This window comes from Protomyctophum parallelum (genome assembly GCF_964188405.1).
Source record: "Protomyctophum parallelum genome assembly, chromosome: 11".
In the NCBI taxonomy this organism is placed as follows: domain Eukaryota; kingdom Metazoa; phylum Chordata; class Actinopteri; order Myctophiformes; family Myctophidae; genus Protomyctophum; species Protomyctophum parallelum.
The window spans coordinates 24,072,589-24,097,341 of NC_139707.1; the positions used below are offsets into that span (position 1 = coordinate 24,072,589).

Here is a 24,753-nt window from a genome sequence, read left to right on the forward strand (position 1 = left end):
TTTATGGCGATCCACACCCATTAGATTTGGAGATATCCGTGTATAGGTGGAAATTCTGGCCTAAGGGTGGTGCTAGAGGAAAGGCCATGGGGTCAACAGAATCAGCAGGGTTTATCCTCCGGGGAGCAGTAAAGTGCACAGAAATTCCATGGCAAACCTGCCTGAAGTCTGCTCTGGGGGAAAAGTGTTAACAGATGCATAGACAGTCCAACATTGCCAACCGTAGAGCCCACAAGCACTTCTAAAACAGACTAGCAGTCAGTGAGTGTACTTTAATGTTGGACTAGCTAGGCCAGTGGTTCCCAAACACTGGATCGGGATCAATTTGGGTAATTTTTTCTTTTTTTAAAGTAGTGAAAATAGCCGATCTACAAGCTCGTGAAGCGACGTGTTGTTTGTAGATCTGCTATTTTCACTAGTTTGGGTCCCAGGCAAATGTCTAATCTCTAAAAAGTTTGGGAACCACCGAGCTAGGCCATGATAAAGGAATAGCTTAACACAGTTGTTCTCAATCTCAACCAGTGGTCCTTGAGGTTCCAGCCAGGTGGTCCCCCAGCTAAATGGAACCAAAAGGACCCTTACAGGTCCATTTGGTTTCATTTTATATTGTCAAGAGTTAAAGTCTACACAATGAGAGAATGTAGAAGAATTTTGTTAATTTGATTATCTCTCCTATGGTACCAACATCAATACAGCATGGAATTGTGGACTTATTTAACAAGTAACAACACAATATTCTATGTTTTGGGTTTGAGAGGCTAAATCTCATCAAATGGTGGTCCGTGGCTCAAATGCTGAATAAAAAATGGACCTTGATATGAAAAGGGTTGAAAATCACTGGCTTAACACAGTATTTGGTTGAAAAAAGTAGATCTGTGTTTGGGAAAGTTGTTATGATCATAAGTCTGGTAGTTGCGTTTCTTTTAAAAATAATGAAAAGTGAAAGATGCATTTTCAGGTGGTAGAGAGAACAAAAAAGACTATATAGAATGAAAAACATTTTAAAGGAAAATTTATTGAGCAACAACACAGAGCTCAAAGTCATAAAAAATGATTACTGTACAACAGTTAAGCCTTTGGATGAAACGAGGTGAATAAAAATAAATGTCAAAAGGCTTATACAATGGATCAGTCTCATTGGTACAGTAATTTATTTCAAACCTTATCGAGTTTTGTTTTGTTATTAAAATAAACATAAAATGTTATGTTAATGCAACATCAAAACAAAAAAATATTGAAAATTTCAATCTTTTTTCCTGAAAACAATAACTCAAACTAATTTGAGTCCAATATTCTAATACTCCTCTCCTTCTTCATCCTCCTCGAAGGAGTCAATGCCCACCTCTTCATAATCCTTCTCCAGGGCAGCCATGTCTTCTCTGGCCTCAGAGAACTCTCCCTCCTCCATGCCCTCTCCAACATACCAGTGGACGAAGGCTCTCTTGGCATACATGAGGTCAAACTTGTGGTCAAGACGAGCCCAGGCCTCAGCGATGGCTGTGGTGTTGCTCAGCATGCACACAGCCCTCTGGACCTTGGCCAAGTCTCCTCCGGGAACCGCGGTGGGAGGCTGGTAGTTGATGCCCACCTTGAAGCCTGTGGGGCACCAGTCTACAAACTGGATGGTGCGTTTGGTCTTGATCGCACCAATGGCCACATTGACATCCTTGGGCACCACATCTCCACGATACAGCAGACAACAGGCCATGTATTTACCATGACGAGGATCACACTTTACCATCTGATTAGCTGGCTCAAAGCAGGCGTTGGTGATCTCAGCAACTGACAGCTGCTCATGATAGGCCTTCTCGGCAGAGATTACTGGGGCGTAGGTGGCAAGGGGGAAGTGGATACGAGGGTATGGCACCAAGTTGGTCTGGAACTCTGTCAGGTCGACATTCAGGGCTCCGTCAAAGCGAAGGGAGGCAGTGATCGAGGAGACTATTTGGCTGATGAGGCGATTAAGATTGGTGTAAGACGGACGCTCAATGTCCAGGTTCCTGCGGCAGATGTCGTAGATGGCCTCGTTGTCCACCATGAAGGCACAGTCTGAGTGCTCCAGGGTGGTGTGGGTGGTCAGGATGGAGTTGTATGGCTCCACTACAGCCGTGGACACCTGGGGAGCTGGGTAGATGGCAAACTCCAGCTTGGACTTCTTGCCAAAGTCAACCGACAGGCGCTCCATCAGCAGGGAAGTGAAACCTGAGCCAGTGCCGCCGCCAAAAGAATGGAAAACCAGAAAGCCTTGGAGACCGGTGCACTGATCCGCCTTAGGAGGCACAGACACATGAGGAAAGATCAATAAATAGATTGATATCTTTCTTAATTTTTGTCTGTGGTCCATTGGTCACTACAAAACTAACATACATGCCCCAATTCATGGGTCATGAGGTCATGCCCCATGAATCGTGATAGAATTGGGTCAGGGTGGCGAGGCTCACCAGTTTGCGGATCCTGTCCAGGACGGAGTCGATGATCTCCTTGCCGATGGTGTAGTGTCCGCGGGCGTAGTTGTTGGCTGCATCTTCCTTTCCCGAGATCAGCTGCTCAGGGTGGAACAGCTGGCGGTATATTCCGGTACGCACCTCATCTGGAAAAATGAAAATAAAATAAATAAAAGGACGGTAAATGTTGAGAAAAACTCATCTGCAATCAATGGGTTAATTCCCGGAGCTCTCTATTACACAGTGATTCAAACACTGATCGCCACGCCATATAGATGTACGGTTAGAACTGCTCAAGGAAGGTAGGTTGTGGCCTAATATTTATACTTGTGTATATCGTTGCTGTCTGGAAGATTTCATCTTTATACGTTTCTTCATACAGTGATGCCTGATTTCATACCTGCGAAAATATGAAATAGCCGATCTATAAGCTTGCAACGCATCGCAGGTGCGATCCGTCTATATAACGACATGGCTAATAACGTTACGTTCATTATGCGTACATCATGAATAAGATAAGATGAGTTAGGCTAATAATGTGACGAAGGCCGAAACGTTGTGTTTTTTACCCCGCTTTGGTAAATAAAGTTTTTGGGGAGCTTTCAAATAGTGTGCAGACTTATTCTTCCTTTCGCAGGCTAATAATGTGCAATTTCCTCAAAAGTTTGAGCTCATTACAAACAATCACAACAATGTACAGAATACAACACAGTATGGACAATCGGGGAAAAGCAACTGACCAATGACGGTGGGTTCAAGGTCCACAAAGATGGCCCTGGGGACGTATTTCCCAGTTCCGGTCGCACTGAAGAAGGTGGTGAAGGAGTCATCGTGACCTCCGGGGGCCTGTTTGTTGGGCATCTGGCCGTCGGGCTGGATGCCGTGCTCCAGACAGTACAGTTCCCAGCAGGTGTTGCCCATCTGCACGCCAGCCTGTCCCACGTGTACAGAGATGCACTCACGCTGTTCAAGAGGAGGGGAGAGACGGGAGTGAGTGACAGGGGGAGGTTTAGTTCAGTGAGCGGAGCGGGGGGGAAAGACATGTTGGCTACCATTGCTGCTGACTTCTGCTTTGTATGGGTGCAACGAGGGCTGTCACGATTACACATTTAAGTTGACGATTAATTGTCTCACAAATAATTGCGATTCACAATGTGTGTTGAATTGGTGTTCACAATGGGTGTTTTTGGTGTTGAACATTGGAGCATATGAATAAAGAATACATTTCTGTTTGCCTGCATGTTAATCAGAAAATGGTAAGGGCAGATATGACAAATAACTGAAATATACAAAGAGATTACTGACATTCATTATTTTAGGAGAAATAGCAGATCTACAAGCTTACAAATCACTTTGTGACACGTTATAGCTTGTAGATCTGCCATTTCAGCTTTTTTGATGTATGTTTTTGATGTACTGTATGTTCAACATGGAAACAATGATGACAAAAATAATTATGATTATCTCAGACGATTATGTAATAATTGTGACAGTTAAGTGTTAACACCGAAGTCTTCCACTGGGCGGAGGCAGAGTGTTTAGAAGAGAGATATCTCCAGTGTGAGAGAAGTCAAAGGCTGCAGCTTTACTGCATGGTTCTTATTTAACAAGTGTGCTATGAGGGCTGGATGGAGAGGTCAGAATGTCATGTTCTGCATTCACAACATTGTCAAATATGTTGAAAGAGCTGCGGCAGCTTCTTAGAAATTCAAATGCATAGATAGAGCATAAATGAATGGAAAAGGTGGCATACATAACAGACTTTCCGTGATAAAGCTTTTAAATTATAGCTCCCCCTGCACAAAAACCATTATCTTGTATGCATTTAATTAAACTTCAAAATGTAAAACAGAGGCGCTTTAAATGAATGAACAGTATGTACTACTAACTATAGCTAGTTACACCATAGACAATAGTGTTGCACCATAGAAGAACACTATGACATGACAAAAAGTTCACCTGCTACTATAGGACTGGTAAAAGATACAATGAAATAATTAACTCCATTCTGATCAAATGTCTATATACATATTTATATTCTGGTCAATTAAGTATAGGGTTTAAGTTGTTTTCTACAAGTTTTTCCATTATTTTATTCAAATGTCCTTTAAAATGCCTGTTAATGCTCCCTCTTAATGCTTAATGTTTCGTTTAAAGCACTTTGCCTTGTTGTTAAAGTGTGCTATAAAAATAAACTTGCCTTGCCTACAGTATGAGATTCCTATTAATGTTGGTTTTAACCTCTCCCTCTACACAAGCAGATATTTGTCTGACATGGCTTGACTGATACAGTATGTGAGCAAACAGGTTTGGAGAAACCTGTGTAGCTACAACATACAACTCTCGCTTCTGTTATCAGTCAGGTCTGGTCAACCTTCATTCAATCAAAGTTGAATTAATAAATGATAAACAATCACAGCCTGCTGTGATTGTGAATACATTTACATGGAGCATTACAAAGTAAGCCCTTGCTTTTGTTCATGAATTAATAAATGAACCATATCTTCACATCATCATTGGAATAGCTAAAATCTCACAAATTTAGTCTAACTACCGTAACTAACGAATTTGACCCAAAACAAATAACCCAATGTCTCCCAATTTACCATTGCTTTACAAGAAACGTTAAAGTTTCTTACTATCTAACTTTTAAACAAATAAACACAAAACCTTTTGATTAAAGTTTTACAAAATCATGTTAAACATCAATATATGAAAATAACATGCAAACTGCATAAACAAATACACAATCTGAAGTTTGTTTAATTTAAACCACCTAATCCCTAGTCAAAGATTTAAAAAGTCAGTGCCAGTGAGCTTGTTGATCTGCCCACCCCCCAGACATATCGGCTGATACAATGACCATAAGGTCAATTATGGCTGATATACAGTATCAGCCAAACTTTTGATTGGGCTAAAAAATTTATTATAATACATTTACGTACTACATAAATAAAGGCTATACAAAGCTTTGCATCAGTGTTGTTGTGGTCAGAATTATACTTGCATCTTAAGACTTTGGCTTATAGGATATATATTAGAAAAGTTACATGGTTAACAATGTTATTTTTGTGCAGTGCAGTCACAAGACACTGGGGCAACCTGAAGACTGCCTCATTCTCTGCATACCACTGAGACAAGGTCATTTCTGATGTAGCCTAGTTCTGCACTCCTTGACACTCCTTTATGTGCATGTGTTTGGGAGAGAGATGGTGTGTGTGTGTGTGTGTGTGTGTGTGTGTGTGTGTGTGTGTGTGTGTGTGTGTGTGTGTGTGTGTGTGTGTGTGTGTGTGTGTGTGTGTGTGTGTGTGTGCGCGCGCGCATGCGCACACACACAGTTCTGAAAGTATATTTCTGTGTATGCTTGTCCTGGAGGACAGCTATCTAGGACAGCTACCGGCTCATTCAGGCCTCCTAACTTCAGCTGTTGCAGCTCAAATTGTTTTTAAGCCATCAACACCTTTTTACGGTATTACGCTGCAGGGAAGGCATATGGCGTGGTTTTTCCCGACCCATTATGCTGGGAGATTCATGGTAGTATAAAAGAGTAGGACAAGTCTTTAAGGTTTCACACAGCCTATTGGGTGCTGCATTCAACTGTAAAATATTTCATACCGTACATGACAGAATGGAATGGATATTCTTGCACGGGGGGTATTATATACCGGTAGCTCAGGGGTTCAGTATTTTAGTATTTATTTATGGTGTATTGTCTCTATTATTAAGGTTATTGTAGCAGTCAATTTATATTGGGGGTCGGGAGGGGGCGGGGCGGGGGTCCTGAGACATTTCCAGGGGTCCCAGGACAAAAACATTGAGAACCCCTGATATAGCTTCCCTCAGTTGGTCAGGAGGATGTTCAAGCTGTCTGACAATGTGTCAGTAGACTCTGGTTGCAGGGTGTTGTTTAGTAAAGGAGGCAATCTTCTAGCCCATACAATTCCTACATTGTGGGGTCAGAAGCCAAAGTAACGTTATGGCCCGGACTCTGGTGAGGCTCCATGATTTGTTTTTCTTCTAGGCCTTAGCTTGGGGGGAGGGGTGGGATTAACCCCCTGAAATCCACTGTAAACCACTTAAGCCCTATAGACTTTGTCATATGATCACAAATCACAACGTGTCCCATTCTGAGCTTGCAGATTGACTATTTTTGCTATGGAGAAAAATAATAAAAATAAGAATGTCGGAATCACAACTGTACAATGAGTATGACATGCCCAAAATAGGGACGCCTTAATGTGGTTAAGGAAAGCGCCGTTAAAGAAAATGACTGTTTAAAATTCAGCTTGGAAATCTATCATGGTGTTGAGTTTTCGGCTACTAACTATTTGTGGGAAAGTCCATGCTAACACCCAGAGATGTGGCGGTCAAGAGTGACTGGCATTCTACACAAGGCAAGAGTAGTCCTTGGCAGGTTAATGTTTAATTTACTGTATGCACACTGTACAGTGTCAATTGTATTGTGTAATAGAAAATGTATCCAGAGTGCATTCAGATGAATGAAGATTTACAATCCTAGGACTGGGTGAAATGGACAAAATCAAATATCACTTTATTTTTTTTACCAAATACCTCAATGTTGATAGTGACAAATTCTAACAATATCAATTCATGAAAAAGTTAAATAAGAAAATAAAGTATAAATTAGAGCTTAAGTGATTTTAAACCAGGAAAAGACAAAGCTTATTCCACATCACAATATAATTTACAAATCAAAATACCAGACGATAACTAGTCTCATGACGAGAATATGATATCAAAAATAATATCATTGGCCGTGCCCTAAAAATCCTACATAATTATATGACTACAGTATAACTCCCTCATTTAGAAAAGCGTATGCAGTCATTTCTGCTGCATAAGTTCTGAAAACAATTTGCAGCACTGACTGACTCATCAACACTGACCCCACAGGTGACATACTTTCTACCTTCCTGACTCAACAGGAGGACATAGTAAACAGTGAGTGCTAAAAACAGTTAGGGTGTGTCTGCTAAGCAAAGGAAAAGGGTGTGTCTCGTGTCTCCAGACTCCAACCACACTGACTTGAGATTACAGTCCGGCTGCATGCATCTCTTACTGGATAAATAATCTAGTGGGGATACTGCACTCTGCGACACAATTTTTAGGGCCGACATCTAGAGCCTGACTGATGCCAGAATTTTGGGTCTGATCCCGATGTCCGATGCAGTCCAAAGATTATTGATGTTTTGACAGATATTTATATAACGTCAATCGTTTTGACTTTTGACAGACTTTCATTTGATTAAATAGTGTTTTTTTTAAATGAAAAATAGCTTAAAGCTTATAACGGAACTCATTATATAGATCGATTTTTGAAAACATTTTGTCTATGATGTCATGCCCAAAATAGGGACACATGGACTGCACAGTTTTTGATACAAATCTGTATTCACAAATATCAAATAATGTCTGATATATCAGACAAAGGAACCGATATACAGTAGACATAACATTTAATACCCGCAGGTTACAGTACCTTCTACCACTATGATTGACAAGCAGTCTTGTAATACAACACAATGAGGTCAAAGGCTCTAATTGAGATCATGGCTGGCCTTTTTCCCTCACGTACTTGACCTAATGTTACGACAGCTGATCTCGGACTAGATTACAAGTGAAGTGTTTAGGCTACACTGATTTTAAGATGTAAATTGACCAAGCCCTTAGACAGGAGTGATGCATTTCCATCAAACTGAATTTCAATGCAACATAACATTCTTTTGAGGATCTGGTGAAATATTTGTAATCCTTCAATGACCTCATTTAGACAAAACTGAATGACAAAACTTTTGTCTGAATGACCCCAAATGATTATTTGGGGGAGGTCCCCACACCCAAATAATCATATTGGAAGTGGGGACCCCCCCACCCTGACAGGGTCTTGGAATTGTAGAAGTATATATTTTGTTTGACTCTGTTCCACACATTGCTTTATGTTTTTGGACAATTTGGCCAATGACCAGTTTGTTGATTACCTTTGATGCAGTAATGGTCCATTTTACTCTATTCTTTAGGTCAGGGGTGCCCAAAAGGTAGATCGTGATTTACCAGTACAGTAGATAACAAAGGCGGGGCGGTTCAGGTAGATCACATGACATGCCCCTAAAAATATATAAATTTTAAATATAAAAAAAGGGCATGATGTCAGCTCAAACCCACAATGCAATACTATTCCAAAACCCCCTCGGGTACATCTTTAAACTATTTTCAGCAATGGGATATTCTTTTGGTGTGTAAATCTTGTTATGCTGATTATGCATTTTTAAAGTAGCTCTCAGGTCAAAAACAGTGTGGGCACCCCTGCTTTAGGTATTAAACTACTGCTATTAGACTGCTGTAAGAGCTAAGCCTGTGGCCACTGCATCAGATCTGTGTTTTTGTTTTAATGACCTCTCCATTACATACATTCATGACTCTTAAATTATTATGCACATTTAGCCACTTTTTTCTAATGCACTTTATTCTGCTTCCATTCTCTATCTTTTAACCATGTGCAGGCCCAATGCATGGGCCTGCATAATTAAGAATTTCAACCCATGTTACTTTAATGTGATGATAACAAAGTTTGATTCTGATATCAATATTGATATATTGCCCAGCCTAGCCACCAGCATCAATGTGAAACGGTGTGAGTAGTCAAAATATATTGAAATATACACAGAAAACCAGTTTACATTCCTGCCCTAAAGACCTGCATGCCTCCTCTTGACTCAAACTGAGTCAAGAGATTTAGGCGTGTCTTGAGACACGCCTAAACTCCTTTAGGCATCACACTTTAGGCGCACACTTCACTCCTCCTTGTTGAGCTTGAGGTTTATTTTTAAATAGTTTCATTTTGACATTTTTTTAAACAAATCTTGTCTTCTGTGGGTCCCTGACTCCCTGGCATAAAACATTTTCAGATGAGGGTCCATGACCAAATATATATCATTTTAGGAGTCTCTCAAAACTTTTGAGAACTACTGATTTAGATGGCATTTGTAGAATCAGCCTCTTAACCTCGGGCTAATTAGTAGAACATAGTTCCAACTTTTGGAGCGGTGCACCACTCATCAATGTCACGTTTGATCCTCCTGGCTGTACCTGACAGTGACAACAAGGTCATTTACTACCTGACTTTGCATTTTTATCACAACCATGAAGTCCATGTTTACCATTACTTCAGCTAGGCTATTTGTACTGATGCAGATGACACGAAACGTTGTGGGTATCAATGAATGCTCTGTGTACTACCCAAAGTACTCTAAAGTCTAGCTCTGGTCCATAGCTCTAATGCGTTGCATTTAGAGCTATGGACCAGATCTATCTAAAGTCTAAAGTGCTCAAAAAATGCGTTGTGTGAACACACTCTACTAAGTACTGCACTTTTTACAATTTGTATTTGTACTTTACTTGAGTATTTCCAATACTTTTACTTCTACTCCACTACATCTCAGAGACAAATATTGTACTTTTACTCCACTACATTTATTTGAAAACCTAGTTGCTAGTTACTTGGCACATTTGGGTTATTATGACAATCACAAAACATTACCCACTTTTATTTGAAAATAGCCTATTAACAAGCTCACAATGCTCACAATATTTTCAAAAGATTTTTATAAATTTGAAAACTTGAAATGGGACCTTCTGCACAATGACTACTTAAGTACATTTTGATTCCAATACTTTTGTACTTTTACTCAAATACATATTCCAGACTTTTACTTACTACGTAATGGAGTATTTCTATATTGGAGAAGATACTATTACTTAAGTAAAACATTTGAGTACTTTTTCCACCACTGGAACATGGGCCCTAAGGCCCCATGTACAGTTGTACACCATGATGTAAGCAACATAACTTCAGCTAATAATCAAACAAACGGTAAGGGGTGTATTAGATTTAGGCGTGCATTTTCAAAACTGTTGACAACAACCCAAGAGGGAAATGGCATTTTAATTCTGTAATAAGAATTAAAAATCTGTCGGGGAGAAGCAAACCATGCACCTCTAGTAGCTCCAACCAGGACTATCTTCATATACTAAAAATATTTGCTATTGCTTGCACATTGGCTCTGGGCAGACCTAAATCTCTAACACACCCATTATCAATTTGATTAGCTACAAATCTACAAAGGTCAGCCTAGGGTTTCATGCTCGCAACCAAGCCCAATCTGAAAAACGTTTCTACCCCCTGCAAGTGCTGCAAAAGTAGGATTTATTACGCAGTGAAATTCTGGGTTAATTTACCCATTCAACTGTTGAGGGTCCATTTGTTTCATTTGTACGCTCTTGAGAGTTAGATTAACACTCGGGAGTATTATAGTGTATGTGTGTGGCTGTGTGCAACACCTGCTCTGTGGGGCACCAGCCAAATATAGAAATGGCCAGTCAGTCAGATCTATTTTTGATGCGTCAGGGGTCCTTGCTGCGACTGAGAGACGCAGAGTCAACTGTGCCTCTGCATTGCACCTTTCTGTAGCAGAGTGTTTTCTAAAGGCAGTGGCACAGTCAAATAAAAATACTGTACTTAAATGAAAATTACAGGTACTTTTAACTTTGAGTATTTACATATACTTGTACTTTTATGCATTATAGATTAAGCTGCATTGCACCTTCCTGTAGCAGAGGGGTTTTCTAAAAGGCACAGTCATGTGTGGGCTGTGGGGAAAGTAACTAAGTACATTTAATCAAGTACTGTACTTAAGTGCAAATTTCAGGTACTTTAACTTTGAGTATTTATACTTTTACTCAAACTTGCATTAACTGATATAAGCTATCAGCCTACATAGCAGCACCACATAAAGGCTTACTGAAATCAGGCCCACCTTTGCCAGCTATGGAACATTAAAGTGATAAACAACAATGCAGTATATCTGCATAATGAGTATTTTTACTGTACGTTTTACTGTAAGGACGGGATAGCAGGTAGGATAGCACTTTATTAATCCCCAGAGGGAATGGGGATGCACAGCACCACAGAATAATAACTGTAAGAAGTTAAAAAGTGCACAGTAGACAATAAAGATTGAGTGGGTAATAAATACAGTACTGCAGCACCACACAGTGTGTGTGTGTGTGTGTGTGTGTGTGTGTGTGTGTGTGTGTGTGTGTGTTGGCCTTGCCAACATGAAGTTGTGCAGCTGCATACAAAAACATAAATGAAACTAACACCCACCATGCACATATTAAAAACAGCTGCACATGTCAGTCAGCTTCTGCTACTGGCGTTCAGTTACAGACACTTGACTGATCCACTGATCGTAGCTAGCCTCTTTCGGGACCCAGCCTTGTTTACCTTTTCTGTATTTGGGAAGACGTCTTCCCAAATACAGAAAATGTAAACAAGGGATTTCGAAAGGGGCTATACCTATATCTGCTTACATGAATACAAATTAACGACGTGGAAATCGCAATAAAAGGAGGTGTAACAGAACACTGCGATGCGTAACGATTAGCCCTTCTCTTGTACTAGCCTATATAAAAGAGATACATCTGAAATTAAAGTGATGATTTCATACGAGACACAGACATTTAGGCTAAATGCAATTTATTTAGATGATGGTATTAAAGTGGGAAAAAGTATGATAAATCAATCTTCAACTTACCATTGTGCCTCGAAACTGTAGAAATGTATTCTATGAAGGTAGGAAAATACTTTTAAAAAAGTGAACTTGGTTGTAATCTTCTCACACGGTCTTCAATGTGGACCTCGTAAGTAAGTAATGTCAGGTGTGTGGAGCTGTCACGCTATTATTCAACTGCAAGTGACGTTGTCAAACTCCTCCCACTAGCCTTTTCCCCACTGTTTCTCATCGTCTGGTCCGGGGACCACCAGGGGTCCAAATGGACCCTTACGGATCTGTCTGAGGACGACCTAGATTAGAGAGAGATCATCTAGGTCTAAAGGCAAGCAGACTTCATTTTGTACTATTATGAGAGTTAAAAAACAGTTAAATAGGCCTACACACTGAGGATTATACAGTGTAGATTCTGGTCCCAGAGATTAAATTAATAATATGTTTACGGTAGTCAGGGAATATTATCAGAATAATGTCAAATCTGGGAATACGTTTCTTACCAATAATTTTCTTCACCAATGTGTTTGTAAAGGTGTCTACTTACATATTCCACATTGGTTTCTATTCAAGCATCCATCCATCCATCTTCAACCGCTTATCCGTATACGCACTGATGTTTATATGCCTTTATCTGACTTCTAGATGATTGAACCTCAATGGAAACGGACGGTGCCACTTGTGTGTGTGTGTGTGTGTGTGTGTGTGTGTGTGTGTGTGTGTGTGTGTGTGTGTGTGTGTGTGTGTGTGTGTGTGTGTGTGTGTGTGTGTGTGTGAGAGAGAGAGACGCAACTTGGCCTGTTGTAGCGCCACCATGAGGCTGATTTGAAAATTGTCAAGTGGCATTTCTTCCTCAGCCTATAGTGGGAATAGGCATGCACGGCTTGGGAAGCCGTGGATATGCACGGCTTGGGATAGTAATGCTATAGCCTACTATTGTCAGAGGTGCTTGCTAGTTGCTATACTATAACTGCATCTGGCAACACTGTGGTCAGCCTGTCTGTCGTTGCCGTGGTCGGCGTGTCTATCATGCGCTGTATATTGACTGTTTTCTGGTGTCTGCGCCCGCCCGCGCCCTGCGTTCTACAATTACGCGCGACATGCCTGCCTACCAGACATACAAAACACCTGTTTTGTATGCCACTTGACAGTTTTCAAATCAGCCTCATGGTGGCGCTACAACAGGCCAAGTTGCGTCGACGGCCAAGCTACACCAGGCAATTTTGCGCGCGTGCGTATGCGTTTACTGCACGGTACAGTGCGTTTGGATAGGACCAATATATGTCAATGATACCAGCTACACCATACGCACGGATACCGCTGGCCATCCTACGCGTGCTCTAAAAATAGGATCGGTTCTAATTTTTTTACGTGCGTATGCCCCCATGCGCGCGTATCTATATATCCTCCCGGAAGGTCCCGCACAAACCTAGCCTGGTTAATAAACCAGACCGAATCAGCCGTTGGCACGGTCCGTGCGATATTAGTCTGGTTTATTAACCAGGCTAGCACAAACCTGCCGCGCGTCTGACAGATCGATGTAGCCAGGGCATTTGGCTTACGCACGCACGGTCCGCGCGTTTAGAGTAAACGCACGAGAAAAGCTAGCCCCATATGTGCCCTCTCCCTACGCTCATTCTGTAGCTCCGAGATGAGGTCACACACTGGGCCCCTCCCACCGCGTTTCAGAAACGGCACAAGTTTCCGCAAGCATCGTTTCTTATCCTTACCACACCATTAATCCAAAACGTGTAGTAGGGCCCATGTAGGTTTACACTAATTCAAATTTAGGATCGGCCCAGAAAATCCAACTCACCATTTGAACTGAGCCTTTACGTCCCGTCTTTTGTCAGTCAGTATAACAGTTTTCAGAACACCAAACCGTATTCTGAATACTGTGTTTGATGATGTACAAATACTGTAATAGGCTAAAAATATGCTTGACTTAGCCTACAAACAAAACATTTTAGTTACATTTACTAATCTGATGAGGATGATGATAACAAAAAACATATTGAACAATACAATAATCACATTGACTTGGATTTTGTCCAAATTTATTAAAAAGAACTGTCCACAGTAGTTCAGACTTTGGCACCAACAATATAAAAAACAAATAAACAAACAAAGTGTACACCCCAAAGTAGCATTCAAACAAAACGTTTGGATAAAAGGGATAAATAAAAAAATAGGAATTAAAAAAGTATTTTCTAAACATTATGAACACATTTCTAACCTGTATGCATATAATCTGAAAACAATATCAGATTTTCCATGTCTTTCAATAAAGAGTGGATAAAGTGGATTTTTGCTTATCACCTATGGAATAGTTATAACAGTACTTGCTACAACAACTGACTTGTAACTTCAAACATTCTCAAGTGGCATTCAATAGAGTTGACACAATCACATGTATATGCAGACCACCATTTGAACACAAAAACGCAACGCATTGTGAGCAGCAAATTTACACGGTACACAACCAAGCATAAATTCGTTTTTGTAGTTTATATTTTCAATAACTTGCACGGAAATGGCAGCAACTGAATGTAAATTTGTAAATATTCAGACCACGACATAGAACCGAGGGCCATTTCTGGGTCTATACCTCATTTGTTCTAGTATAAAATAGGGCTTAAGTGGTTAATCAGACTACTCAATTTAGTCGATTATAAAAAACATTTCTTCTTCTTTTTTGGTGATATTCATATAAAAATGTGCTTCAAGACTATTCAATTAATCAAAAAAAAATATATATATATATATCAATAAGAAAATAATTGATAGTTGCAGCCCTAATTTGGAACACAACTTTCTTTCCTGGTTGAAATGCCTTTGAAGACAGAGACAACAATGACATGAAGATTGTACAACATGCCATGGAATGTTATTAGATTATGTGGAATTCATCTTGGAATTCAAGACTCCACAATATGGAAATGCCACAACTTTGACGAAGGACAGGGACTAATTTGTTCACTGGCTCTTCCCACTATTAAAAACAATGTCTTATGTCTGTAATAATTAATAATAAAGCGATGCCACACTGTGGGCCATGAAGAACAGAGTGTCTTTGAGTCAAGAGTGTCTTTGATCTGTATAGATTCTAGTGTTGGTTAAAGAAAATTAAAAATATACAATGAGAATGAGAACGGGTTGATTTTATATACAAATAAAACATGTTAAAATATAAATGTAAAACGACACAATTCCTGTGCTCAAAGCAGCTGGAGTGGAGTGTGTTTGAGTGATTTTGGCGCTGGGGAAGGACAGTTTGAGGTGTCGAAGCAGCAGAAATGGTGCTCTGGTAGACTGGACAAACAACACAATACATACAATTATTTCTAAAATACATTGGATTTAGGAAATCCTGATTGCAGGGCAACAGTAAAGACTGTAAAGGTTGATTAAAACGCTTGATTTTGGCTCTGCAGAGGGTCAGCATGGATACGCAGGGTGGATCTTGGGAGAAGGCAAAGCGGGCGTCTTTTCAAGGCACTGGGAGGCACGGAGAAGGCCTTTATTGCGACAATGTCTCGTTGAGGGAAAAGTCTCTTAAGGCACAGTAAAAGAAAAGTCTTGTGTAATAGCGGAGGAGAGTTTGGTCTCGACTCTGTGGCGAGACTCTGGGGTCCCTATTATTTGTCTCCATCCTCCTCGTTTTTCCTCCTCTTCCGTTCCTCACTACTCTGAGGTGTTGTGCGCGTCAGCAAGCAGCTCTGGTCTCAGGCATTCAATAGGACACTGGATGTTCTGCAGGTGCAAGCAGAGAGAGGGGGAGGGAGACATTCTTTTAGTTATGGACATCTGCTGAGGGAATGCACATGCCAGACGCTTCAGTAAGTTCATCTTCAGTAAAGTAAATTCTCTCAAGACTGAGTTACATTTAGTTGAACACGTGTGTCAAACACCGAAAATAGCATCTACAGTACATGCGCTCAAAGTTGTGCTGTGTTCGACGCCAGTGTGCAACTAAGTATACATACGGTTTAAACCAGGGGTACAAAAGACAATTGTGATCTGAGGGGGTATCTGTGTGATTCTGGTATTCATCAGAAGTTTTTTTTTCTTCTTTTTTTCAAAGGTGTGGGGGGGACCTCCCACACCCACATGGAACTAGGTTGAACGCCCCCCAACACCTCCCCCCTGCACCCTTCCCTTAAATCACAAATTGTCTATGAATTCCATGAGTTATTAGTTATGAGTGCTAAGGACGTGTATAGGTGTCTTTTGGTCTTTTTTATTGATATATTCAAAATAAATCTTTTTGTTTTGGTTGACCTCTCCTTCTGCAATGTACTCCTTGTTGATTTGCGCATGTGCACTGCCATATACTTCCTTGTTTGCGGCTGCAAAATAATGGCTCGTATCTCCTAATCTAGGGAACTCTCCATAGTTTTGACCAGATGGGCAATGTTCTGTCTTAATTTCTGACTTCAGCATGCCTTTCGTTTGGAATATTAACGCTTCTAGAGAGACTTTAGCGTAACCAGCGCAAGGTAAGAATGGAAGATTATGCCTCCCGATTTTGGGGGGGAACGGAATGCTTTTCAGAGTAAAATCTGCCATATCTGCTGGCACTCTAGCACCTTTATTTTGAAAGATGCTGGCGGCATCGAAATTGTAGCAGTGAATACGTTTGGTATGATAGCAGAAATAGACATCCAGGGGGACGTACACTTTTATGTAAATGATATTGCCACAAGGTCTGCCAACAGTCTTTTGGTGATTAGGTCTAATACCCAGACAGGAACCATATCCTGTTGTACAATTAGGGAGTCACTAACCAGCTTGCGCAAGGCGTTCTCTCTGTAGACGTCGTAGACATCTGAGTGTACGGGTTGCAGGAGGTCAACGTCCACCTCGGTCGGTCCTCCCGGCCTCCTGCAGTTCTCACAACGCCAGCCCTGAAGCAGCGATGGAGAAGCGTTATTGTACGCACATAAACACATGGACAAGCATGCGTTCCTACACACACACACACACACACACACACACACACACACACACACACACACACACACACACACACACACACACACACACACACACACACACACACTCTCTCTCTGTCTCTCTCTCTCTCATCCCACCTGTTGCCCTCCATAGCAGGTGCAAGTACAGATGGCTCCCAGGTATTCTTTCTGCCACTGGTTTCCTATCTGGTACATCTTCCCATCATCATAACATGTCGATTCATCTGGAAGAAACGCAAATCAAAATCAACAAAAATACCATTACATATCATTTTTTTTAAACTGGGTTGCCGAGTAAATAATTTTGTGCTTCCGCATCAATTTGTACCTGTATGCCTTTACACACTCACAATCGTCAGACTAACATAATTGAACTTGAGAGTTTGCAGGTACATTTGTACGCTCTCTCAAGCATCGTGTCCGTTACTTACGCGGTTCACATTTGAACTCTCCCTTGCCGTTGCCCAGGCAGGTGCAGCTCATCATGTGGCCATTCTCGGCGTGGCGATCCCACTTCTCACCGATGCGATAGTTTTTGCCGTTGTCATGACACCACTCTATGAGGGAGGAAGGAGAGGTGGGGTAGGAGGACAACACAGGGAGATAGAATTAGAAACGGTGGAGCAGAGAAAGGAGAGGGGTTAAGGATGGTGAGGGGGGGTCACATTATTCCTAATCCATTAATTAATAAGGTTCATACACAATCTGGAGTGTTCATTCAATTTGAGAGACAGTCTAATATGTTTTACTTGTGAAGGCAGGTTGTCACTTTGGATAGATTCATCTTGTGTATTAGGCACACAAACACAACACACACACACACACACACACACACACACACACACACACACACACACACACACACACACACACACACACACACACACACACACACACACACACACACACTTGAACTCATGGCATTTGCACTGCGGCAAGTTGCTGTCTCAGGTTTTGGTATCATCAAGTTAAACACACTGACAGACAATACAATAACCAAGACTACAGCAATTTGCTAAGCTGCCATGTTTTTACTTTTTAGAAACACAGCAGATGGGGCTAGCATGGATAGAATGTATATATATATATATATATATATATATATATATATATACACGCACACAGAGAGAATATGAAATGTATACAATTGCATAAACTGTATCGCATTTCAAGGCTATCCATGCAAGATTTTTCAACAATAAGTTCCGACCAAGTAATTTTAATGGACAAGAGGCTTTCAAGAGTGCTGTCATAGAGTATGACAGCAATGGGACTTTTAACTCTATATTTACTAGATGTTCTAACTAAATCAATTTTTACTTACTTACCACAAATGACTTTTGAGAACATGCAGATAAATGACTAATTATAGTTACACAGCTGTACTGATTTAAAAAACAATAGCGCCCCCTGCTGTGTGATATTGCTTACATAGTGGTAGAATAGAACTTTATGTTCTATCATTTTGTATTACATTTATTATGAAGACCTTTATTTAACTGAGAAGATTGGCCAAACAACAAAAGTCGAATATGGCTGGCGAGAAAGCCGTTCCTCTGTCAGAGACGTTACGACATGCGTAAAAGAATATTCATTTCACACTCCATGTATTATAAAGTCCCATAAATTGAATAGAATCCATAAAGAGCTCTAATTCTATTGCACTTGGTCGGGTGTTTGCAAAGCATGCTGGGATGGGGTTAATAAGCCACTCACTGGATGAATCACATCTAAAATGGCCGCTGCCCAGTCCCAGGCAGCGACACCACAACTTGAAGCCGGTCTCGGACATACGCTCCCACTCGGAGCCCACCTCGTGGTAGGTGTGCGTGAACGTGTCGTAACACACGTCGCGGTTGGTGCCGATGGGGAGGTCACCTGGAACTATGAGGATGGAAGAGAAAGAGAAAGAACGATCAGATGGGTGTTGTTTTTCAGATCTACCGACGTATTTCTGCTAATGCTAATAGAAAAAGAACAAATTCATCCTTACTCATTCAATAACTAGCAGTTTGATTAGAACTTTCGCCCACAATGGCACAATTGCTACAAATACAGTTACTATATTCATTAGTCATAACTACATTGACCAATTACTGTAATCCTCGTGCAGTATAGTAATGAATATTCATTATTTAAAATACAAACAAATGTTACATTACACATAACAAAATACCATATTCCTGTATTTAAGCACAATTGTCCCAAATGAGACAATGTGCTCGCATGAAAAGTTGTATGCTCACATTGCCCACGGTTATGATTTAAATACATATTACTAGGACAGAATACTGTACCGGCATTGCCCACGGTTATGATTTCTTCCAGAACCTTCTCTTTAGCCTCGCCCCGCATGGCCTCCACTACGACGTTATAGGACGCCCCAGAGGTCAGGCCAATCAGTGTTGCACTGGTGGATGTTCCAGGAAGTGTCATCTACACGAGGGGGAGACAAAGAGATTAGTAAGCATGTGAGTGTGTGTGTGTGTGTGTGTGTGTGTGTGTGTCCGTGTGCAAAGTCTGTACTCCCAGTTGTGTGATTATGCACGTGTGCCTCATGTGAATTATATCGATATTTGTCCAGCAGCTGTCCGAGAAGCTCACAATCTACCATGCGAGCTCGTAGAACGGCTGAGACGGTTGTACGAAAAGTATGAAATTTAAAGTTAATCAGACTAATTAGGGCAGTTTTGACGAAGGTGAGGACGCAATTTCTAATTGGCCGGAATGAGATGATGTGTGATGTTGTATGATGATAAGAGCGCCCCTCACTTCACACGAGTGTAATACAAGTGTGCGTGCGTGTTTGTGTGCGTGTGTGTGTGTGTGTGCGTGCGTGTGCGTGCGTCCGTGCGTGTGCATGTGCGTGTCCAATTACCTGGAAGGTCTTCTCCTCCAGGTGTGTGATAGGGTTGCAGGACACCACATACTCGGTGCTGTGGGGGATGGGCTGCCAGGAGAGAGTGGTCAGAGTCTTTGCTTCCTGGGGCAACTCTGTCTCGTTGTCAGGGAAGCCAAACGCCAGACCCCCGAGGCCAGGCAGCCGACCCTCGTTCACCTGTCGGACCAAACAGACCAAAGATATAAGAATCAGAATCAGCTTTATTGTCACATCACAGTCTTACACACACAAGTGGGTGAAATTCGTTTTCGTGCATAGTTCCCATTGTCTCATTTTAAGAAAATCACACTTGTGTGAAGTGAGTGGCGCTCTTATCAACATACGTCATCTTACATCACATTCTGTGTGCTCAGCCAATCAAATCATCACAAATCTGGCCAATCATTTTTGGCGTCTTCACTTTTCTGCCTTCACTTTTATCTTCTATACGTACTTTGCTCAGCCAATCAAATCATCACTATGGGGTGATCAGCCAGTCACAGGCTAATGAGGGGGGAGTAAGGAGATCAAGGCAGGAAAAGAAAGAGAGTCTCACTCACGCTGACGAAGGGTACTCTGTTTCCATCAGGGCCTGGCACAGGGATGTAGACCAGTGGTTGTCCAATCGTGGGTCTCTGTCCTTCCCTAGGTCCAGTACCAGGCACATTAAGGCCATTGTTAGGACCCAGATTCTGGTACTCTGTGTAGATGTGCTGGCCTTGCTGGCCCGGCTGGCTCTGGCCTCCGGTTCCAGCTAAGTGGACGTGGTTGGTGTTGAAACTGGGAAGAGAAAGAAACAGGACAATGTAAGGTTGAGAGAAAAGCAGAGAGAGAGAGAGGAGGGTAGATAAGACAGAAATGGTTGGGTTTTTATTCAGCCACCAGGACGGTACGGGTTAAAGGAATACTTCCACCCCAAAATAACTTACTGACTCGTATAATCGTAAAATAAATATTTAAATGTATTTGGATATAGCTTTGCCATTGTTTATGTTGAACTAATTTTTGGATTCTTCACTCATCGTGAAGGAATGCGACAAAAAACAAAAATTACCCATGAATTACCCAAAGACTTCACGGAGTGAGTAACTTAAAAATTCACAATGGGGTGTGAAGTATTCATTTAAACCCTGATTTATACTCCATTGTACAATAAATGAAAATCCCAGTGAGCTTGTAGATCAGTTAGGTTGCACAAAAGAATATAACTAGTCTGTGCTTACGTCTTGTCGTTGAAGGTTTCTGGGACATCCAGGTGGGACAGGATTCCGGGTCTGTGTGGGACAGGCAGCTGGGGCAGCTCAGGGGTTAATACATCTGGAGTTGTCTCTGATTGGAGGAGAGACAAAAGGTGGGCGGGCTGTTAGGAGCAAGGCAGAGCAAAGCACTATGGAAGTACGGGGGAGTCTTTTTTGCGGAGCCTGGGAGTCGATGGTCGCTGAGGGGGTGCTTGTTTTACAGGTTAGGGTTAGGTTTAGGTTTAGTTTTTGTGAGGTTATATAACTCCGGCTACTACTAGCAGTAGCCGGCGCTGTAAAACAAGCGTCCCATCAGCACCCATCGAAACCCAGGCTCCGCAAAAAAGGTAGTCCCATGGAAGTACATGCACTGGATCAGACTCAGACAGTTATAGACTTTATTTAGCAGGGTGCAAGTAAAAAAACAAGAGACGTTTCGATGTATCTATAACGTCTTCATCAGGTCAGACCTGTTATCATGTTTACTTGCACCCTGCTAAATAAAGGCTTTAAATTAACTGTGCAAGTCTGCTCCAGTGCCTTCCTTCTTCCTGCTCCTGAGATGCACCGGACCAGCCTAAAATATGCTTGAGGTGTGGTGGAACCCCCTTGTGCAGTACGGAAGTACAGTATGGATCCGCTGGATTGCATTTTATCAGTAGAATGCCACTGTTTCGTTTTTTCTGCTTCTTTCTTTTTTTTTCATGGTATGCTATATAAAATAATTTACTGATGTGAACGTTGTGCAGAAACTCACACAAGTACAAAAGAGACAAAAGTGACCACCAATCAGTGTCAAGCAGAGCATGTGAGCGGAGTGGAGCGGCCGATAATTCCGCTCTTCACTCTCGACGGCTTTTGTTACGCTCGCTCCGCGCTCACGTTCATCTCCCCCCGCGCCGCTCCCCGCTCGCTCAGCGCTCACCTTCATTTACGCATAGAGCACTCCCCGCTCCGTGCTCGCTCCGAGCTCCACTCAGATGCTCGCTCCGCTCAGCAGAAAGAAATGACGGGGGGGAAAATAAAATGCTGAAATTGGCTAATTAAACCTGAAGGCCTTTTTGGAGCATGATGTAAATTAGCTTGATAGAATAATTAAAACAGACCCAGTTCAAATGTATCAACCGAAGTATGGCATTTGTTTTAATGTACCACTGCGAGCACCATGCCGCAAGTTTGTAGGCTACCCATCGTCATGTGTCCAAATCCAAAAGAACAGATATGTAAACTGTCGACACGCAATGTCTTGAGAGGCAATGATTTATGTAAACTGCTAGCCAAGCTTGCACAGTGCCGTGCCGTGTGCACTGAGCGGCTCGGAGCGGAGGACAGTTCTCGCTCCGGAAGTCAATCTGACCCATTTAAAAACCCGCTCCGCGCTCACGTCAAAATCCCCTCGCTCGCTCCGCGTTCCGCTCCGCTCCGCTCACATGCTCTGGTGTCAAGGGATTAATTTAGGGAGTGCAGTTACAGATAGAAGGCAGCAGGGTGCAGCACAGCGCTAAAATTGCTAAACATTTTTCTGACTGCATTTACACAAGACTTCCAAATGTAATTTCTACCCAATGCATAAACTGAGAAGTATGCATTGCCAGATTAATCAATATTGCACTATTGTACTTAAGGTAGACAGACCCAACAAGATGTCTCTTGAAATAATCAAGCTCCACAGAGCTATATAGCTTCAGGAACAGAATGCTCCACTGAACTCAATGGAAGTAGCCGCTGTTACCTTATTACTGCCCTAAAGCTCGATACGTGCTGCTGCAGCAGGATTTTCATTGTTAATAAAAAGATTACATTTGATTTTTGTTTTCAATGGGTTGGCATGACATTTCTTTTTTTGGCTTTTTTAAATCCAAAAACATAATATGGCGATTGTATTCAATTGATAGACAGGCCTATATCATCAGGTGATTTGAACATGTACTTACGAGTTCTGGCCTTGCCCACCAGAGCTGTGCTCCTCAGTGCATTCTGCAGGGCAACGATCTTAATGACATACTCGGTTCCTGGTTTCAGACCTACAACCAAACAAACATATTTATTTACACATTAAATGAAGCCCAGCCGTTGCACAGGTCCCGACTTGGGAATTGAACCCAGTGCCTTGTGGCAATGTGGGTGCTGAATGACACCGCCTAACCACTTTACCCCCGGTGTCTCAATTTTGGGCATTTTCTATTTCTCAAAAAGTGTCACAAAATATGAAAATCTAGAAATCTATAAGCTCACGTGTCACATCGCATAAAAGATCAGCTATTTTCATTATTCATGGGCAACAAGTCAACAATGTGTTAAATAAAAATGTCTGTATATCAATACAAATACAAAATCACACCCGTGTGAACTGAGTGGTGCAAATCCCCCCCCCCCCCCCCCCCCTTCTCTCTCTCATTCTCTTTCTCTCATTAGCAGGCAACAGTGCAGCACTATCTCTCTCTCTCTGTTTCTGGCACAACAGCGCCCCTACTGGTACTCATAGTCATACTGGTGCTCATAGTCACATAGGTTAACACGGACATTGCAACATTGAGTGGTTGCACCACTCAATAATACAGAAAACAAAAAACAAATGCACTGCACAGTATTTGTGGGTATGTGTGTCCCTCTTTATGAGCATATAGCGCACCCATGTGGGTGTGAAGGTGTTTACGTGGACCTCTCAGTACATGTGCATGTGTTTTTTAAGAGCCTGAGTGTACATAATATATCCAGACTTTTTTTCCATTGCAACTGCGGGAAGATGACTTCATGCCCAGCATGGTTGACTGGAAAATCCTGCAGTACTATTGCAGGACAGGAGAGAGGACTTCTACACTGGCTAATGGGGCAGTTAGAGGTTCAGTGTTTTGCTCAGGGACCTCGACACAAGGCCTGGAGGAGGACCTTCCGATTCCCAGGCGGCCACTGCCATCCCTTAACCCATTGAGACCTGAGACCAACCAGATTAAAAACAAATCTTCTAAATCATGAAACTATTTCATGTTCAAGGACCCCAAAAAGTATATGTAATTGGCCACCGACCCCCATCTGAAAATATGTTGTTTCAGGGACCCCCAGAAGCAAAGATTTGAGTTAAAAACGTTGGCTGTGAAAGAAATATATATTCAGATTTGCACCACATTTTCACGATTTTGCCACACACGTGTCCATCTATAATCAACCCTCACCACTGACAACAGCGTAGCTCTGGCCTGCATGGGGCCTGGGGGTGAGCTCTCTGGGTATGCCTCGTGCTTCCTCGTAGGTGACGTAGTAACCGGTGACCCCCGTGCTACGAGATGGCTCCCAGGTGAAGGCGATGCTGCCGGGGGTCAGGGAAGTGAAACGGATGTTGGTGGGTGGGATCACTGCTGGCTTGGCTGGAAGAGACGCATGACAGACGAGAAACGTTATACGTTTATAAATGTCTCCACTGCTTGTGGTCAGTGGCGAGTGAAGAATACTGTTGTAGTTGTGGTACCTGTGGTGGCCGTGAGGGTGAAGGGCGAACTGCGTCCATTCCCATTTAGAGTGTAGATGTTGACTTTATAGGTGGTGCTTGGCAGCAGACCTGAACAAAAGACACCGACGCATTAGAGAGGGGCTAGCTGTGTGTGTGTGTGTGTGTGTGTGTGTGTGTGTGTG

At 42.0% G+C, this 24,753-nt stretch overlaps 2 protein-coding genes across 3 annotated transcripts in view; both read right to left on the minus strand.

The window, feature by feature from the left end:
* Positions 1-995: 995 nt before the first annotated feature.
* LOC310867251 (tubulin alpha chain-like) lies at positions 996-12,196 on the minus strand. Its single transcript, XM_083777151.1, has 4 exons — positions 12,059-12,196; positions 3,185-3,407; positions 2,442-2,590; positions 996-2,269 (listed from the first exon to the last, which is right to left on the minus strand). The coding sequence occupies exons 1-4, from the start codon at positions 12,059-12,061 to the stop codon at positions 1,295-1,297; spliced, it is 1,350 nt and encodes a 449-aa protein (XP_083633277.1). The 5' UTR covers positions 12,062-12,196; the 3' UTR covers positions 996-1,294.
* A 1,862-nt stretch (positions 12,197-14,058) lies between these two features.
* Positions 14,059-24,753, minus strand: part of fn1a (fibronectin 1a) — a 55,756-nt gene continuing 45,061 nt past the window's right edge. For both annotated transcript variants that reach the window (XM_083777294.1, XM_083777293.1), the window contains exons 38-49: positions 24,590-24,679; positions 24,297-24,488; positions 23,058-23,147; positions 21,109-21,214; positions 20,446-20,665; positions 19,883-20,062; positions 19,302-19,440; positions 18,721-18,888; positions 17,436-17,561; positions 17,122-17,228; positions 16,816-16,935; positions 14,059-15,781 (exon numbers count right to left, since the gene is read on the minus strand). In XM_083777294.1, the coding sequence (XP_083633420.1) occupies positions 15,713-15,781; positions 16,816-16,935; positions 17,122-17,228; positions 17,436-17,561; positions 18,721-18,888; positions 19,302-19,440; positions 19,883-20,062; positions 20,446-20,665; positions 21,109-21,214; positions 23,058-23,147; positions 24,297-24,488; positions 24,590-24,679 (1,607 nt within the window). In that variant the 3' untranslated portion in view covers positions 14,059-15,712. The remainder of the gene's footprint in view (positions 15,782-16,815; positions 16,936-17,121; positions 17,229-17,435; positions 17,562-18,720; positions 18,889-19,301; positions 19,441-19,882; positions 20,063-20,445; positions 20,666-21,108; positions 21,215-23,057; positions 23,148-24,296; positions 24,489-24,589; positions 24,680-24,753) is intronic.